The 18,779-nt window shown below is 47.2% G+C and overlaps 1 protein-coding gene and 1 long non-coding RNA gene across 6 annotated transcripts in view; one reads left to right on the forward strand and one right to left on the reverse strand.

Annotated features, from left to right (window-relative positions):
* The window catches only part of INCENP (inner centromere protein), a 27,172-nt gene extending 21,300 nt beyond the window's left edge, over positions 1-5,872 (reverse strand). For 2 of the 5 annotated variants that reach the window (XM_088017419.1, XM_028118161.2), the window contains exons 1-4: positions 5,705-5,872; positions 2,376-2,526; positions 1,868-1,981; positions 105-904 (exon numbers count right to left, since the gene is read on the reverse strand). In XM_088017419.1, coding sequence (XP_087873545.1) covers positions 105-904; positions 1,868-1,981; positions 2,376-2,515 — 1,054 coding nt within the window. In that variant the 5' untranslated portion in view covers positions 2,516-2,526; positions 5,705-5,872. Of the gene's footprint in view, positions 1-104; positions 908-1,867; positions 1,982-2,375; positions 2,527-5,704 lie in introns of all 5 variants that reach the window. The other 3 variants (XM_088017418.1, XM_088017416.1, XM_088017417.1) reach the window with 2 other exon arrangements.
* Positions 4,943-12,242, forward strand: LOC114220352 (uncharacterized). The gene is made up of 3 exons (XR_003611549.2): positions 4,943-5,064; positions 5,679-5,930; positions 11,475-12,242. It is a non-coding gene; the product is annotated as an uncharacterized LOC114220352 (long non-coding RNA).
* Positions 12,243-18,779: the final 6,537 nt, after the last annotated feature.

Here is an 18,779-nt window from a genome sequence, read left to right on the forward strand (position 1 = left end):
ACAGCTCCTTGCTCGATGGTTCCCCAGAGCTCCTCTGGCTGAGCCAGGCGCCAAGGACCCTCCACGGTGCCCCCACCTGCTGCTGAGCCCCACCCCCGACTCACAGATGATGTGGGCAGAGGCAGCTGGCTCTTCAGGGGCTTTCTTGCCAATCCTTCTGCTTGATCTGCGGACAGGTTTCTCCTGTTTGGCCACCAGGGAGTACTTCTGGGCCAGCGAGGGCTGGTGGCCAGGGGACGACGGCGCAATCAGGCTGCGCCGCACCGACTGCCGGTTCACGCGGGTACCCGTGGGCGTGGAGCAGTTATCCGGCAGGATGGGAGCCAGGACCCGCTCCTGCCACGGGGAGGCCGGAGAGCCCGACAGGTCCTGTGGGCCTGGGGAAGCCTGCGCGATCCTGAGCTTGGAGGCCGACCGGCTTGCTCCGACCCCTCGGCTCTTGGGGTCCTGGGGTGTGGCCATCAGGGAGCTCACGGTAACAGATTCCAGTCTCCCAGCCTCTGGCTTCTTGGGGGTTGATTCCTCCTCTGATATCGAGATGCTGTGGGAGGTGGGAGCTGTGGCTGGAGGGAACGGAGCCGGAGAGGGAGCCTGGGCGGACTCGAGCCGGCCGAGGTGCTGCTCGGCACTCTGGCGCTCGCTGATGCTGATCTCCACCACGGGCACCAGCTGGCCCTCGGCCAGACTGTTTTCAGGCTTTGTGGTCACTGCTGTGGGAGACTCAGGGCTGGACGAAGGGGCAGCGAACGCCACGGTGGCTGCTGCGGCTGCGGCCGCGGCGCGCGTCACCCGCCGCAGGACAGAGCCGTTCTCCCCCACCACCGTGGCCAGCTTCTCCACCTTGTCCTTGCTGCGCAGGTGCCGGGAGCTCAGCTGGCTGCTCCGCGTTTTTCTGCGGGACAACCTGCTGAAGGCAGTGGAGCAGAAGCTGAGACAACCCAACAAGGCAAGGGGCACCCCAAAATCGAGCAGGGCACCAATCTTCCCAGGAGCCACTAGCTTGCATGGAGGATGAATCAGAGGCCTTGGAGGTGGAAGACCAAGGCTCTAGTCCAGGCTTGGCCAACCCCCAGCCGGGACCCCTGGCTGCTCCTCTCTGAGCCTCAGGCTCCTTACCTATAAACTGGGATAACGCCAGACCTCACAGAACTGTTGGGAAGATTAAATTCATACAAGCCTCCCGCTGACTGAGATCACACTGTACCAAGCATCTTGCTGGAGGCTCTATTCACGCTGTCGCTTAATCCAGAAGATGGCCCTGAGAGGCAGGGACCATCCTCCTCACCTTAGAGCAAACTGAGGCTCAAAGGTGGAAAATTAACCCACGGACACCCAGCCGAGAAGGGGCAGAGCTAGGGTGTGAGCTAGGGACTACCTGACCCCAAGACCCAGCCTCTTTACCCCAGTACTCTGCAGCCCATGGTCATTTTCATGGGCATTATCAAATGCAGCAACAGGGGGAGGCCTGGTCCATACCTCTGCTTCCTTTCACCCAAGCAGTAGGTTGGGTTCTCTTTCTTCTCCCACGTCTGGAAATCCTTCCCATTCTCCAAGGCCCAGAACACACACACACACACGAACACGCACACACACACACACACACGAACACGCACACACACACACACACGTGCGCGCACGCGCACACACACACACACACACAATGTGCACGACACATGCACACTCTGCACTCCATGGTCTTGGGGTCTTGGGTCATACTTTATTTCCCTAGGACATCTTACCCCTCAGCACGGCCCACATGGTACCCACCACTACTCCTGCTAAGCCTCTGCTCCCCATGAACACCTGCGAATCAACGTCTCCTGGCGGGCACCAAGCCTCCACAGAGCCCATCTGCCCCTCCTCCCACCTTTTCCGGATGGGGTCTCTGTTTTCATCCTGAACATAAGAAACCCGTCTCTTCTTCCGTCGGTTCTTCTGAGAAGGTGTTTTGGGCATCAGCTCAGGCTCCTTGCTGAATTCTCTGTTTGGTACAAGGAGAGTGATGTTCGAAGCTGCCCCCTGAACCGCCAGCCCACTCCCCCGACCCAGCTGGCCCCACCCCTTTCCTGGCAGTGACAGGGCAAGCTGGGGTGACCTGCACCAAGCTCTTGTAGGCCATGTGCAAGGACCCTGCCAGGCATTCAAGGCTTCCTCCCAGAGACACAGAGCAGAGCAAGGCTACCAGGCAAGCCTCTGCAGCCCCATCCTGAGGGTCAGCTCAGCACCACCTCCCCTTCTTCCCATTATCCTAGGGCAGCCCCCAGCACAGCGGGCACTCTGGAGGAACCCCCCGGCAGCCTGTCTTGTGGGTCAGGTAGGGATGTAGGCTGCTATGCCCCCAAGGCACCTCCTGCCAACATGCTCCCCGCCTTTACCTGGTGAACATGCGCTCGGCCTCCTCCTCGATCTCTTCGAGCCACACCAAGTCTTTATTGTCCACATTGCAGATAAACTCCATGAGCTTCTGGTCACACAGCTCCAGCAGGTGAATGGGCCCTGGGGCTGTCGACCCCATGGTGGCTCTGTCTGGTGAAAGCAGACGAGAGGCAGAAGGGTTCAGGGTTAGGGGCTGGGACCTTCTCCAGGGGAAGAGCCTGCTAGGGCACAGTGCCCATCCCCAGCCACAACCACCCAGTACCTGAATCAGAGCCCCTTCCTGCTCACAGCCACCCCCACAGGTGCAAAATCCCAAATGCCAATCCACTAACCTCATTTTTAGAAAAAGAAGGGCCCACCCTTCTTGCTCTTCAAATGCCTTCCCAATCGACCCCCCTACCCACAGCCCACTGTCCCCTTAAGTCCACACTTCCCAGCCAATTCTGGTAGCAACAGTCCTTACGAATGGCCTTTTCTGGGGCTTAAAATGACAAGACATGGCCAACCGCTTTCCTAGATCAGCACAGGACCCCTCTCTACCTGCCCAATCACAGGCCTGTGGGCTCTCCTCTTACTACCTGTGGGTAAGCAAGGGCTAGACACACCCACCCTGCGCTATACACAAGTTGACCCCTGGCATCAGGCCAAAGAACATCAGCTCCAACTGCTTCTTCAAAAGGCCAGTGAACAGAGAGTTCTGCATTCCAAAGGAGTTGGTAAGAAAGTAGGGGTTCAGAGACATGCTCCTCTCCGAAGAGCCCCCTGCCACCTTCTCCCTTAAACTGAAATGCCCTAGACGTGGAGGAGAGAGCATGAGAGGAGTGGATAAGCAGTGTCTTATTTTTAAGAAAATACAAAAAATACAAAACCAATGTCTCTTAATTTCTAAAATAACCCAGCAACTCACGTATCCTCCTTAAGGCTCAGTTATAAAATCATCATCAAAGCCCCAGGCCAGGAAGTGTTCATTAGGGTCACAGCAGGAACTCAGTAAATACCCCTACAGGGGAATGAATGAGTGATGGACATCAGCCATCATAACAGACTGCATGTCTCATGCCATCGCAGTGACCCACCACCCTGATCTACACCCCTAAAATCAAGAACCATGCAGAGCTCAGCCTCCCACCAAAGATGGAAGCTCCTGGTTGGGGGCGCCTGGGTGGCACAGTCAGTTAAGCAGCCAGCTCTTGGTTTCGGCTTGGGTCATGAGCTGAGGGTCACAGAATCGAGCCCCACGTCAGGCTCTGCGCTCAGCTGGGAATCTGCTTGAGTTTCTCTCTCCCTCTGCCCCTCCCCCCGCCGTGCACGCTCTCGCTCTCTCTAAAATAAATAAATCTAAAAAAAAAGATGGAAGCTCCTGGAAGGAGGGGCTAAGTCACTGATCCCTCGACACCTTATAGAGCTTAACACCAGGTCCTGTTGCACCTTCACAAGACTTCCTGAGGCCTAATTTCCAGGGCACACTAGCCTTGTTCCTCAAGCAAGATCTGCCCTCTATCTGGAAACTTCCTATTTGTACCTGGATCTCAGCAACTCAGGAAGGACCTGACCACCATCACGATCCCATCCATCGATTTCAATTCTCTGCATGGCACTTGGATAACTGTATATCTGTTTACTTACTGCCTGTCATTGCCCACTAAACATTTGCTCCCTCGGGGCAAGCCCTTGTCTGTCTTGCTTGCAGAGGAAAAAGCCCAGAGCCTGGCATAAAGGGAATACTTATTGACTGAATTAATTCATCTGTCAGTTCTACACCTAGAAATAAACATCCTACAGGTACTTCTCCCCCCCAGACACACACACAGAGACACCATTCTACACAGGTTAGGGCACGCCATACACACACGCCATTCACACATCCCTCCTAGATGCCAGAAGCAGCACTAATCCGGGTAGGGCCAGTTGGGCAGGACGGCAGAAGCTTTGCGCAGAGACAGCTCTGAAGTCAGCCAATCACAGGCATGGCCTCTGCTGTCATCCCTCCCCGCAGACCCTCTGTCCCAGAGCTCAGCCCTGGCAAAGTGTGGGACCCCAGTTCCAGGCCAGGAAAGAGAAAATTGTTTAAGGAAGCCAAAACCAAAACAAAAAAGCTCTTCACTGAAAAGCTATAGCAAGCAACAGTTTACTATCTTTTTTTTTTTCATTTTTAAATATTTGTTCAAAATACAGTTGGTGAGAGCTTCTTTCACAAAGTGCAAAAAAAAGTGTTTATTTACGCTTCTTCCCTGGAAAAGTTGTTGTTGTTGTTTTAGAGACCTCAGCTTGGCTATTTAAGGGTCACTGTAAGTTAGAACAGAGGTGACTCTGAGAGAGAAAGGAACAGTGTACCACAGAGGCTCCGGGAAAGAACAGCAAAAAAAAATCTCTTTTGCGGGTCTAAGAACCCGTGTGCACACACCCAGGGCACCCAATATCCCACCAAGGGAGAAGAGAGCTCACCTTCCTCTCCCAGTACCTCCCTCACACCACCCACCAGACCAGAGGCCCCACCGGCCTCCTTTGCGATGCCTGTTTTTTGAGGTGTAGGAAGTGGGGCACTTAACCGTCTACCACACCTCAGTGAAGGACGGTCGCGATCATAAATAGCTGCTCTCGCTTACGGAGGCCTGCCTCGATGCTCAGGTGGAGCATCGTTCCATTTAACACTCACCAGGATCTCAAGGATACCCGTGTGCAAATGAGGTAACTGAGGCAAAGAGAAGTTAAGTCAAAGTCACCCAGCAAGTCAGGGGTGGGGCCTGGATTTAAACTGTGCTCGTAACCACAAGCTATGCCGCCGGCTCGATTTCAGTCTCTGAAAGGTGGGCGCCAAGTTTTGGCCCTGGGCACCCGCAGGGAAGGCCACGGCGGCGGGATGGAATTGAACCGCTGACTGAGAAAGTCCTTGAGGAGGGACAAAATGAGGGGCAGCACTGGCCTCCGGAAATGGTCAATTTAAAACGTTGCTAGCTGGGGGGGGGAGGTGTTGAGCAAGGGCTAACTGTACAGAAATGCCATCCGGCATAATCCCGGGTTGGTGTGCGCTTCATGAGCGTCCAGGTCAACAAAGGGCCTCCTAGCACAAAACAGGGTGCAAGGCACCCGACCTGGGGGGGCGGGGAGGATTATTATTCTTCCGGAATCTGCTGACCTAGGTGGAGGGTAAGGAGTCATCTCAGGCCCCAGGACCGAGGCAGGTCACCTCGCCACTTGGAAGAGGTGGCCCGTCCATTTCCAGGCCCCGGGGCGAAGCGGGGTGGTGTCACGCCCCGGGTCTGGAGTTGGCGGGAGGGTAAAGAATCGCCAACCACCCCCAGCCCCGCCGGCCGCCCCGCGCACTCACTCGACTGCACCACGTCTCCTAAATGCTGCTCCGATCCAAGTCCAGCGGCCTCCCTAGCAGAAACCCCCGGCCGGCCCAAACCCTCGGCTCCGGGTCTCCAGGGATCAAGGGTTCGGAGAAGCAATGGGGCGGTGCAGCGCGGCGAAACCTCCGAAATTTCAAAACTGAAGATTCGACCAATCCCCGGCGAGTTTGTCTGGACGCTACAAGACTCTAGACCAATCAGGTAAGAGAAAGCGCCAGCCCGGCCACCTATTAGCTACGTGGGTTGGCAATCTGCGGGACTAAGAGGAGAGGAAACTTTAACCTGCTCAGCTTCCGGGAGCGGCGGCAGGCCGCGGAGGGAGGAAGTCGCGCTGGGGGAGGGATGCGCGCGCAGGGCCTCTTACGCCGGAACTGCAAGCCCCAGCATGCACTGCGAGGCCCCGCAGGGCGGGGAGGTGTGCGGGGGTCCTCTGCGGGGCCAAACCTCAGAACCGTGCTTATCTCGGGAGCTTTACACTTTGCAGTTTCTTAGTCTAGCTGTCTTCTCGATACTGGATGACATCCATCTGCCCTCTCCCATTTTTTGAGAATTAAAAAGAAAATTCTTTGCAAATCGCGCCAGACTTTGTGTTTCTCCAGAGCCCTCTGTCATCTCTTGGGGGGCAGCAGCCTGGGTCCTACCTATCCTGGACCCCGAGTGTTTCTTTGGAACAGTGTTCTCAACCCCGGATACTTTTGCCCCACCCCCCCCATTTGGCAATATACAATTATGCTTTCTGGCGGGGGGTGGCGGCGAGGGTCGTGGTGCCATGGCATGTGCCGGGTAGAGGCTAGCCATGCTGTTAAATAGCCTGTAATGCATAGGACAGATACCCCACCCATTCCCCACAAAAAAAACTATCCAACCCCAAATAGCAATACCACCACCGTTGAGAAAGTGCTTTAGTTAGTCACTTTACTCTGTGAGTCAGGCTTGCCGTTACCTGTAAAAGAAAGCAATTAAATCTGGAAGAGGTATTCATAGACCAATGTTCATTGCTGCAGCATTATTCATAATAGCCAAGAGGTGGAGGCAATCTAAATGTTTATTAATTGCTGACTGGATAAAGAAAATGTGGTATAGGCATACACAGGAATATTATTCATCCTTGAAGAAAAAAAATGCTGTCCTCTGCTACAACATGGGTGAATCTTAAGGACATTGTGCCAAGTGAAATGAGCCAGTCACAAAAAGACCAATACTTCATGATTTTGCTTATAAGAGGTATCTAAAGCAGTCAAACTCTTAGAAAGTCGAGTGGTGGTTGCCAGGGGCTGGCGGAGAGGAGGGAAAAGGGGAATTATCCAATATAGTTTCTGTTTTGCAAGATGGAAAAGTTTTAGGAATCTGTTGCACAACCATGGGCTTATAGTTAACAATGTGCTTTATAATTACTATACTGTAATGTCCATTTAAAAATGGTTAAGATGGGGACGCCTGGGTGGCTCAGTCGGTCGGGCGTCTGCCTTTGGCTCAGGTCATGATGCCGGGGTCCTGGGATCGAGTCCCGCATCAGGCTCCTTGCTCAGTGGGGAGCCTGTTTCTCCTGCTTGTGCGCGCTCTCTCTCTCTCTCTCTCTCTGACAAATGAATAAATAAAAAATCTTAAAAAAATAAAAATTAAAAAATAAAAATGGTTAAGATGGTAAATTTTACATGTTTTGGTCAAAATTGAAAAAAAAAAAGATGGTTAAGCTGGATCATCTCTCCAGTTCCTATGTTTCTGTGGCATTGCTTTCTTCTGAACCTCCTCCTATGCTGTCTAGTTCCACTGCCTCCTTCAGAGATGTCCTGCAGTGCCCCAGTTTCAACCCCCAAACCATGTTAAAGATTTTATTTATTTACTTATTTGAGAGAGAGAGCGCACAGGAGAGGGGGGAGGGTCAGAGGGAGAAGCAGACTCCCTGCTGAGCAGGGAGCCCGATGCGGGACTCGATCCTGAGACTCCAGGATCATGACCTGAGCCGAAAGCAGTCGCTCAACCAACTGAGCCACCCAGGCGCCCCCCAAACCATGTTAAAGCAAACTGAGAGACGGGAACATGAAGGAGAGTGTGTGAACGGAGGAAAAAGTCTTGTTCTACTCCACCCAGCCCTAGGGGCCTGTGTCTACCCTGCAACAATGTGGAACACAGGGGTGACCAAACAGGATAGTAACAGCAGAACCTTACCTCCAAGCTATCGTTTCCTGAACGCCCAATCTGTGACCATATTTGTTCTGGGCACTCTTCCATGCATTATCTCCCCACAACAGGCTAGAGAGTTTTATCTCCATTTTAACTGATGAAAAAAGTGGATAAGTAACCTGTTGAGATACCATAGCTAAAGAACTGGAATCAAACCTCGTGTCTCTGGAAGAGCTTGCCTCCTCTTTAGGAAGAATTATTTAAAGGCAGATGTGAGAAAAGAGATTTATTTAAATGCCTTCAAATCACAAAAAGACTACCCTGCAAACTTAAAAAAAAAAGGGAAAAAAAGAAAAAAACCTTCTCCCACAAAATCGGCTGCCCCTCTTAATTCAATTTAATAACTTTTGTGCGTCCACGGTGTTCCAGACACTGCTGAGGACACAGCAGTGAGCCTAGCAGATGTGGCCCTGGTCTCATGGAGTTTACAACTGCTGTAAGCAGGGTGGACTATATATCGTTAGAAAGTTGGGAATTAGAGTTGGATTTCTGACAGTGAAATAGAGTAGAAGCCACAGCTAGAGATTAGCATAAAGAAGCCTAGAATGGAATGTTCTGGAAAGCAATGAGGAAGCCTCCTCCCAGATGAGCACTGCAGCCCTCCCCGACCAGATCCTTTGGAGACAAAGGCAGTAGTGCCTGAAATGTGGATTCCCTGTGAGATTAGGAAACCCTCTTAACATCTGCCCCACAGGGGAAACTGGTAGCTCCAGGTCTCTAGAGCAGAGACAGAAAGTCCAGAGGTCTGCAACTTGTCCACGAAGACAATTTTAAAACCACATACACATTTTTTTTTTCTAAAGATTTAATTTATTTGACAGAGAGACACAGCAAGAGAGGGAATGCAAGCAGGGGGAGTGGGAGAGCGAGAAGCAGACTTCCCACCGAGCAGGAAGCCCGAACTCGGGGCTCGATCCCAGGACCCTGGGATCATGACCCGAGCTGAAGGCAGACGCTTAACAACTGAGCCACCCAGGTGCTCCCACATACACATTTTTTAAATTGACCTAATGACAGTAAAATGCCATAGCAATTTAATGTCTGCCATGACCAATTTTTCTGTGTATCTTTTTTCTCTATCGAGGTATAATTGAGAAATTAAAATTATACATATTTGAGGTGTACCGCATGACATCTGATGTATTTACACATTGTGAAATAATCACTACAACCAAGCTAATTAACATATGCTTCACCTCACATAATTACTTTGTCTTTTGTTCTTTCTTTTTCTTTTTTCTTTTTTGATGGTGAGGACACTTAAGATCCATCCTCTTAGCAAATTTCAAGTACACGATAACAGTATATTCACATAGCTGTACATTAGATCTCCAGAACTTAATCATCTTGCATAACTGCAACTTTGTGCTCCTTGAACAACACCTCATCCTTTCTCCCTCCACAACCCCTAGAAACCACCATCCTACTCTCTACTTCTATGAGTTTGCCTATTTTATATTCCATATATAAGTGAGATCATGCAGAATTTGTCCTTCTGTGTCTTTCTTATTTCATTTAGTGTAGTGTCCTCCAGGTTCATCCATGTTTTTCGAAATGCCTGGACTTCCTTCTTTTATAAGGCTAATTAATATTCCATTCTCTATATACACCACATTTTCTTTTCTTTTTTTTAAAGTATTTATTTATTTGAGAGAGAGAACAGGTGAAAGGAGGAGCAGAGGGAAAGGGTCAAGCAGACGCCCAGCTGAGAATGGAGCCCTATTCGGGGCTCAACCTCATGACCTTGAGACCATGACCGGAGCCCAAATCAAGAGTCGGACGTTTAAAAGACTTAGCCACTCATGTGCCCCACCACATTTTCTTAAAAAAAAAAAAAAAAAAAAAATTCTTTATATGTTTTTATTTATTTTTTTAAGTAGTCTCTACACCCAACGTGAGGCTTGACCTCACGACCCCAAGATCAAGAGTTGCATGCTCAGGACGCCTGGGTGGCTCAGTCAGTTAAGCGTCTGTCTTCGGCTCAGGTCATGATCCCAGGGTCCTGGGAACGAGCCCCGCATCGGGCTCCCTGCTCAGCGGGGAGACTGCTTCTCCCTCTCCTGCTCCCCCTGCTTGTGTTCCCTCTCTCGCTGTGTCTCTCTCTGTCAAATGAATAAAATCTTTCAAAAAAAAAAAAAAGAGTTGCATGCTCTACCAACTGAGCCTGCCAGGCACCCCTATATATACCACATTTTCTTTATCCATTCAATCATCAACATTCAGGTTGTTTGCATATCTTTGCTAAAATTAACCCATAAAGGTGTTCCTTTATGAGTTAATTTTTAAGATAGGGGCCCAGTTTCGGGGCTCAGTGAGTTAAGCATCTGACTCTTGATTTCAGCTCAGGTCATGATCTCGGGGGCCCTGGGATTGAGCTCCGATGGGGAGCCTGCTTCTCCCTCTCCCTCTGCTCCTCCCCCACACTCAGGCTCACACGCTCTCTCTCTCTCTCTCTCTCTCTCTCAAATAAATAAAATCTTTTTTAAAAAAGATAGGGGCCCAGTTTCATTCTTTTGCATGTGAATATCCAGTTTTCCCAACACCTTTTATTGAGGAAACTATCCTGTTCCCATTGTGCATTCCTGGCACCTTCATCGAACATTAGTTGACCATATTTGTGTGGGCTTATTTCTGGGCTCTCTATTCTGTTCCATTGGTCTGTGTGTCTGTTTTCACACCACTACCATACTTTCTGATTACTGTGATATATTTTGGAATCAGGAAGTGCAATGCCTCCAACTTTCTTTTGCTCAAGATTGATTTGGGCTATTTGGTCTTTTGTGGTTCCATATGAATTTTAGAATTATTTTTCCTATTTCTGTCAAGAATGCCATTGAAGGGGCGCCTGGGTGGCTCAGTCGTTAAGCGTGTGCCTTCGGCTCGGGTCATGATCCCCAGGGTCCTGGGATCGAGCCCCGCATCGGGCTCCCTGCTCGGCAGGAAGCCTGCTTCTCCCTCTCCCACTCCCCCTGTTGTGTTCCCTCTCTTGCTGTGTCTCTCTCTGTCAAATAAATAAATAAAATCTTAAAAAAAAAAAAGAATGCCATTGAAATTTGGTAGAAATTGCATTGAACCTGTAGATTACTTTGCATAGGACGGACATTTTAACAATATTAAATTTCCCAGTCCATGAGTATAGGATGTTCTTCCATTTGTTGCCTTTTATTTCCTGTCATCAATGTTTTATAATTTTCAGTGTACCCGTCTTTTACCTCTTTGGTTAAGTTTACTCCTAAGCATTTAATTCTCTCTGTTGCTATTGTGAATTGTATTGCTTTCTCTTTTTTTTTTAGATTTATTTATTTATTTGAGATAGGGAGAGAGCAAGCGGACTCCTCACTGAGCCCAGAGCCTGACCCCGGGCTCAATCTCCGGACCCTGAGGTCATGACAGGAGTGGAAACCAAGGGTTGGACATGACTGCGCCATCCAGGCGCCCCTATATTGCTTTCTTAATTTCCTTTTCAGATGGTTCATTGTTTGCGTATGGAAATGTGACTGAATTTTGTGTGCTGACTTTGTATCCTGCAACTTTACTGAATTTGTCTCTTACTTTTTACAGGTTGTTGCTGCTGTTGCGTTCTTTGTGAGGAATTCAGACATCTCCATTTCTTTAGGGTTGGTTATTGGAAATGTATTGTGTTCCTTTGGTGGTGTACTATTTTCTTAATTCTTCATGTTCCCCCACAGCCTTGTGTTGCTCTCCTCTCACTTAAAGGAGCTGTCACCTCTTCCAGACTTTTTGCACTGGCCATTGTGGGGAAAGCCCTTCACCTGAAGATGGGCGTGAGCGCGCCGGCTAGATGGGGGTGGTAGCTCCAGCCCTGAGGGAAGCAGTGGCATGGGTTCTGGGAGGCTCCATCAGCTGAGGTCGGTCTCAGCAAAGACTGTGGGGCTCCTTGGTGGTCAAGGCTGAAGGTGTCCACAGGGGTAGTAAGGGCTGTTAGGGTCCTTTGGCTCTCCCTTCCCCCCAGAGGGTAGGTTGTGGCTTTGGGGATTTCTCTTGGCCCTGAGCTGTGCCACCCTGGGGGAGGCGGTGACACGGATAAAAGGCCTCCTACACCTTTCTCTGAGGCTGTTCCCAATTTTTGTTCTCCGCTGTGTTGCTGCAGCTTCTTCGTCATACTCTTGAGCTCCCCCAGAGCTACTTTTCTCAGTGGGTAGTTGTTAAAACATTGTTTTTGTAGGAGGACAAGGGATGGGCTCTCCTAGTCCTCCATCTTGCTGACATCCCACTTCCATCAATATCCATGGGGTCCATTTAAAAACTACACGAACGAGTTCTTCTTTAACAACAAAAATAAACTTACATTATTTTTTTCTTCTTCAACTCATATTTACATTGTACTTCGTCACATGATTTATCTTAATGTAATATGCTTAAAATTGTGATTATTTTATAATTCTCTGAGACAAAAAAAAAATATATATATATATACACACTGAACTTTTTTTCTTGTGACCATAAAGCTCTATGTGTTGAAAATTTTCCTTTGGACTGAGTCATCATTCCAAATTTTATTCGCACATTAATTAATCAAAATAATATAATTACACATTTTGATAAATAATATTTTTAGGGCGCCTGGGTGGCTCAGTTGGTTAAGCGACTGCCTTCGGCTCGGGTCATGATCCTGGAGTCCTGGGATCGAGTCCCGCATCCGGCTCCCTGCTCGGCGGGGAGTCTGCTTCTCCCTCTGACCCTCTTCCCTCTCGTGCTCTCTGTCTCTCATTCTCTCTCAAATAAATAAATAAAATCTTAAAAAAAATAATATTTTTAAATGTCAAAAACACAAAATACATCTTAAAACTTAAAAAATGAATCTCAATTATCTGGATATTAAAATGAATCTCAATTATCTGGATATTAAAATATATATGTATCTATACTTGGATTAATGGTATATTAATGTATCCATTAACATCATTATTTATTACTGTAACGAAACAGGCTTCATATACAATTTATTCCTATTTTTCCCCTTTTTGTTTTTCATGCATTCAAACTCTTGACAACTTATTCATATCAGTAAATAAAAGGACATGGAGATCTGGCTATAGCATATGACATATAACACGTAGCATATCACTCAGTCCTTTGAATTCCTTTTGAGATACAAGCCAAAAATTCCATGGAGATATATAAACCCAAATTATGTGTAATAACTGATCAGTTGATAAGGCCATCCACTTTATGAGTATTTGTGAGGAATTCTAAGGGGAGAAGTGGTGCAGAGCTGGCCTCACTGAGGTGGAGTTGCCGATGGGAAACCATTGGCAGCCATTACCCAGAGCCTGGCAGTGTGATCTACAGCTGCATGCTCAAGAACTTTCTGGAGAATCCAAGAACAACTGGAACTGTTTTCTTTGGTACCTCCAGTTAGCCTATCCAGGTCCTGACCTCTCTGCGGGCTGCCAGCTAATTGAAAACTTTGCAAATAAGACTCCCTGTTTCCAGACTGTCCGAAGTGTTTTACTTTTCTTTTACCGCTCTTAGCCCAGTCACTCTCAAATTACCTTTTGATGCACAAAGACCACTCTCAAGGGCGCCAGGAGATTCTTAAAAGGTATTGTACAGGACAACAATCTTATCATTCATCCAACTGGTATACCTGCACTGAGCACTCTTCTGTCCCGAAGATTCCAATCACCTTGATAGCTCATTTCTTTAAAAAGAAAAAAAAAAAGATTTATTTATTTTAGAGAAAGAAAGTGCACGCTCATGTGAGCAGAAGGAGGGGCAGAGGAAGAGGGAGAGAGGCAGACTCCCCGCTCAGCGCGGAGCCCGACCCAGGGCTCAATCCCATGACCCTGAGAACATGACCTGAGCAGAAATCAGGAGTCAGGCCCCCAGATAGCTCATTTCTTCTTAGTACTGACTAGCGTTCCATAGTCGGGATGTATCCATTTATTTATGTGTCCACCTGCTGGAGAACATCTCAGTTGCTTCTAGTAGGTTGACTTTTTGCATGTGCAGAGCTGTATTCTTCAAAACCTTCCTCCTCAGGGGTGCCTGGGTGGCTCAGTTGGTTAAGTGACTGCCTTCGGCTCGGGTCATGATCCTGGAGTCCCGGGATCGAGTCCCACATCGGGCTCCCCGCTCAGCAGGGAGTCTGCTTCTCCCTCTGACCCTCCCCCCCTCATGCTCTCTATCTCATTCTCTCTCTCAAATAAATAAATAAAATCTTTAAAAAAAAACCTTCCTCATCAGAATGAGTTTCAGTTACATCCCATTAAATCCATTATCTCAAATTAAAGCTCTGATGAAATCCATGAAAACAGTGGCTCTCTAGACCCTGGGATGTCACAAGGCAGTAAAATTAACAAAAATGTTTGGTCATCTACATCGGGTTAATTTTACTGAATAAATACGCAGGTTTTAATTTTAAACCTATCTCTTACTGTGATCCTATTATTATAAGATAAGAGACATTTTAACTAAAGAAGTAGAGGGTACACGATCTCCGAATACATCACAGTGAGATAAATACATTCCTGTGTGAAAAAACTCTGGCATTGTTCTATCTGTCTCATTTGCACAAGTCAGTAAAATCCTTGTCTCCCACTGAAGCCAGCCTACGGATCAGCCTCGGGAACCACGGCTTTAAGGAATTGGCCAATGTTACACAGGTTCCTCTACAAGAGAGCCCTTCTGCCTATGAATGGCTCCCTTCAAGAGCCAGGGAGGCCGACAACATTTCCTAGCTGGTAAGAGAAAACAGGGAGGGTGGGGAAAATACATCTTTTAAAGCTGAAGTTAGGAAGAACTTTCTGGGAGAAGGTTTGTGAATTCTATTTCTATATGGTAAAACACTCTTGAGGCCTAAAATCATTTCCTTCTGTGAACGCAAACACACTGGCCCAGTAAGGTCTGGGTTGTACCCTAGAACAAGGGTGTAGACTGCTGCTGTGTGGGCCTCTCACCCTCACCTTCACCTTCAGCAATAAATGGAGAAGCCAGAATTCCTGCTTTTATTTACTCAGTGGCTTTTTGGCAGACTGTCTAATCCCAGTCCAAGGTTTTAAAGAGTGCCATAAGATTGCTAGCAGTAGCCACTTGGATAATGCTAGAACTTCTTTTTAAACAATGTTCCAGTTTTGCAAACCAATGTTCCTCACAATTTGTGCATTCCACTCTCTGTCTCTTACATTATATTATCTGACAAAAGATATGCTTAAAAAAAAAACACACCAAACCTTTATCCCCTTGTGGGATTTACTAGGTACATGCAAGTCAGGGTATAATTCCTATCATCCCTTTTGGTCATAGACTGTGCCCATGGGGTGCCTGGGTGGTTCAGTCGGTTAAGCATCTGCCTTCGGCTCAGGTCCTGGGATCAAGCCTCTGGATCATATGGTTCTTGTTCTTTCTTTCTTTCTTTCTGCATCTGCCTCTGCTCCCCCACCCCCCCGCTCTCATGCTCTGCTCTCGCTCTCTCTCAAATAAATAAATAAAAATCTTAAAGAAAAAAAAAAGACTGTGCCCATGTTCTGTTTTATCAATAATGCTGCATTTTGCTATCTCCTACTATATACTCTTCCCCTCTTCTTCTAAGTGGAGAAAATCAATCTAGAGCTCCTCCTGGATGGTAGGGGCGTTCAGGGCACTCCTCAGGCACTGTGTGTTCCTGGAAAACTAGGAACCCTGGAGGCTTTCTGCAGGAAAACAGGAAACCCCAACTGCTTGGAATGTAGAGGGGTTCTTGCCAGTCCAGTCCAGACTTCTCTCCTGGACTGGAAGTTATGCCCAAAGATGTCCTTTCCTCAGAAAAGCTGAAAGAAAACATTCTAAGTGTGAAACTGGGGATGCAAGCACCTGCAGACCCCACAATTTAGACATAGGGCTCTTCCCTGCCTCTGACCAGCCAAGCAGCCTAGTCACTGTTCAAGAAACCCGCAAAATCTCCTCAGGAAACAACCCGAAGTTGCCTCCCCAGAGGTCTGTGGTTGCTGTTCTGCCTGAGATAGCAAACATAATGTGCAGGGTTTGGAAGAAAAAAAATAATAGTAATTTGCAGCTTAGTAATAGTCACAAGATGTAGAACTTCTGCCTTTGTACGCTTAGACATGACATCACAAAGGCAAACCACCCAGAATGGTTTGCAGTTCCCAGGTCCCTAAAGCCACCTCACTGCGATCACACCAAAACCAGCAGGGAATTGCCAGGCACCAGGTGATCAAGAAAGGAAATACCGCAGCTGACTCAATCCCTAACCAATCAGCATGATCCAAGACCCTTACCCTGAATTTTTGCCCTTTAAGAACCCCTGCTTATAAACCATTGGGGCATTTGGGACTTTTGAGCACGAGCTCCCCATGCTCCTGGGTGACGCCACACTAGTAAACAGCCTATTTCTTCTCACTGCAAAAGCTTGGTGTCAGTTTGTATTGGCTTGCTACGCATCAGGTGGACGAACTCTCCTTTGGTTTGGCTAGAGGTGGGCTGAACAAGGGGAAGAAGGTGAAATATGAAGAAAAATAGTTTAGGATTCTAAAGTCTCTGCTATTCTAATAAGCTCTGGTGGGTTCCCACAGTTTTCTCCAAAGGTAAGTGTAGATTATTGGCAAAGCCTTTTTCACTAGGGTACGCTCTGAGGCTCTTAGGGATGTTCTAGAATCCTTCAGGAGAATGTTGTGGAGAGTTCGACGGTCCCTGCAATTTAAGCTTTCATCACCATGAGAGCTGTTTCATGTTACCCGTCTAGATGTTTACATAATAAACATCCAGTTTTCAAAATAAAACAGGGACTGCTGGCTGGCTCCAGTCAGAGGAGTGTACAACTCCTGATCTTGGGGTCATGACTTCGAGCCCCACGTGGGGTATAGAGATTATTCAAAATAAGTACATAAATAAACTTCAAAATAAAATAGAATGTAAAAGAAAATGTCAAAACAACATATCCTCATTATAGAAACTTTGAGAAATATAGAACTGGAGGGTGATCACCAGACTCTCACCACCTGATGGCACCATGGCTATATTTCTTCCTATTACTCTGTGTATTTCTCTTAAACACAGCTGTAATCAGGGTGTCCTAACCGCCTTATGTTCTTCTGCTCCTTTTATGCATGTGTGTCTTATCATGCATGAATCTCACTTTTATGGGCTATGAAATCCCTTCTTGTGGGCAGCACATTTTAGTTAAATATTCCCTTTGATGAGTTTGAGGACAATGGGTTTTCGTTTGGTTGTTACTGACTGGAAGTCTACGAAAGTGTCCGTTTTGCCAAGCCTTTGCCTATGTTAGCCATTGTTATGTTTCAGAGTCCTTATTAAGTGAAGAGATACAAATAGCGGCTCATCTTTATATCTATTTCTTTTGTTTACAGTGAAATTAAACTCTTTTCCCCAGTCTTTGATTCTACCTTCTATTTTGGTGACATCCTGGTTAAGTCCTTCGGGCAGAACCAGTTAGAATGATGTTTCCCCTCGATGGCCATTTAGGGATTAGCAGTAAATGTTCAAAGGCGGAGCATTCTGCAGAGAATGGGAGAGAGCTAAAACACTCCATTGTGATGATCAAATGTTCTATTACACATATAATTATAAGTAGATGAAATGTCATCTAAAAACGGAAGACTAGAACTTCCCCCTCTTTGTTCTTAGGGTAGTTGTAATTTAGTTCAGCATTACATATCAGTATTTGACATTGAAGGCTGTCTGACTGGTTTCACTGTTTTGCCACATCGTCCCCTTTCTTTGCACCTTTTCATTTATTGGCATCATAAATTCTTTTGCAGATCATTTATGTTTGGTTTATGTTACTAACACCCATTGGATATGTTAAGGCATTACTCATTGAATGTTGATGTTCTAATAGGGTGTTATAAGCACTCTATCTGGTAGTTACTATTCTCCCCATTTTACAAACATGGGCACTGAGTCCCGAAGACAAAAGCCAGCTTGCTCTGGACCCAGAAAAGGCACCCGGGGAGCAGCATGGACGTGAACTCACAACCTTCTGATTTCAGAGCCACCACAGTACGTCACCACCAACCTTCAGTTTAACCCTAGAGGCTATGAATAAAAGCACTCTACTCTTAAATCTCATGTAAAATGGCCTAACATTTGTACATAGTAGAAGCTTATTAGAAACCCCACTGACCAAAAAGGGGGTTACTCATGCAAAAGTATTTTATGTCTCCAAGTGAGGCCATTTCTCTCTCCCTCTCCACAAACTATATGCTCGCTTAGCTGAACATTCCTTGGGGGTGCAGTGGATTAGAGCATTTTAAAAGTCTTTGGAATGACCTAAATGACATTAGAGTTGTTGATCTAAAAGACTCTTTATTACTGAAAAGCCAGTAAGCTGTGGATTAACTATGTAGTGGGGAATGTCCATCTTCTGGTCTCAAAACTGTTTCCCTGCCTGAACTTGACACCTCTGGGTCTTTATGGCCTCCCACGACATTTTTATACACTTAGCAAAGGAACCACCTTCTCAAGCGTGGGCCTTAAAATCCCAGTTGTGAGATCTTCCTCACAAAAGGCCTCCACGGTAGGGACACACTCCTCTAACAAAGTACAAATTGTAGTGTTGGTCCTCTCCCAAACACAAGCAGCACCTTAGCAACCTGCCACCACCCGGAACCACCTGGAACCACTTCATCTATCTCTTTGGACAAATTAAATATACTTACTGTAAACTCTTTTTCTGATTACTTTGTTAGATTAATTTCACCGGAAATAAACTCATATTCTAATTACTGATTTTGTTGATGGTCTTAGTATTGCATTTTGTCAAGGTTTTATTATGTTTGTGTTTAGGGACTTAGTTCAGAGTTTATTGTATGTTTGTTTCTTCTCGTCTCTCTCTTGCTCTGTGCTCACCTCTCCCAATCTTATGGTTTTGCATCTGCCTTACTC

This window comes from Eumetopias jubatus, unplaced genomic scaffold, assembly GCF_037043125.1.
Source record: "Eumetopias jubatus isolate StellerSeaLion01/CBP00866 unplaced genomic scaffold, mEumJub1_p1.0 scaffold_13, whole genome shotgun sequence".
Lineage (NCBI taxonomy): Eukaryota > Metazoa > Chordata > Mammalia > Carnivora > Otariidae > Eumetopias > Eumetopias jubatus.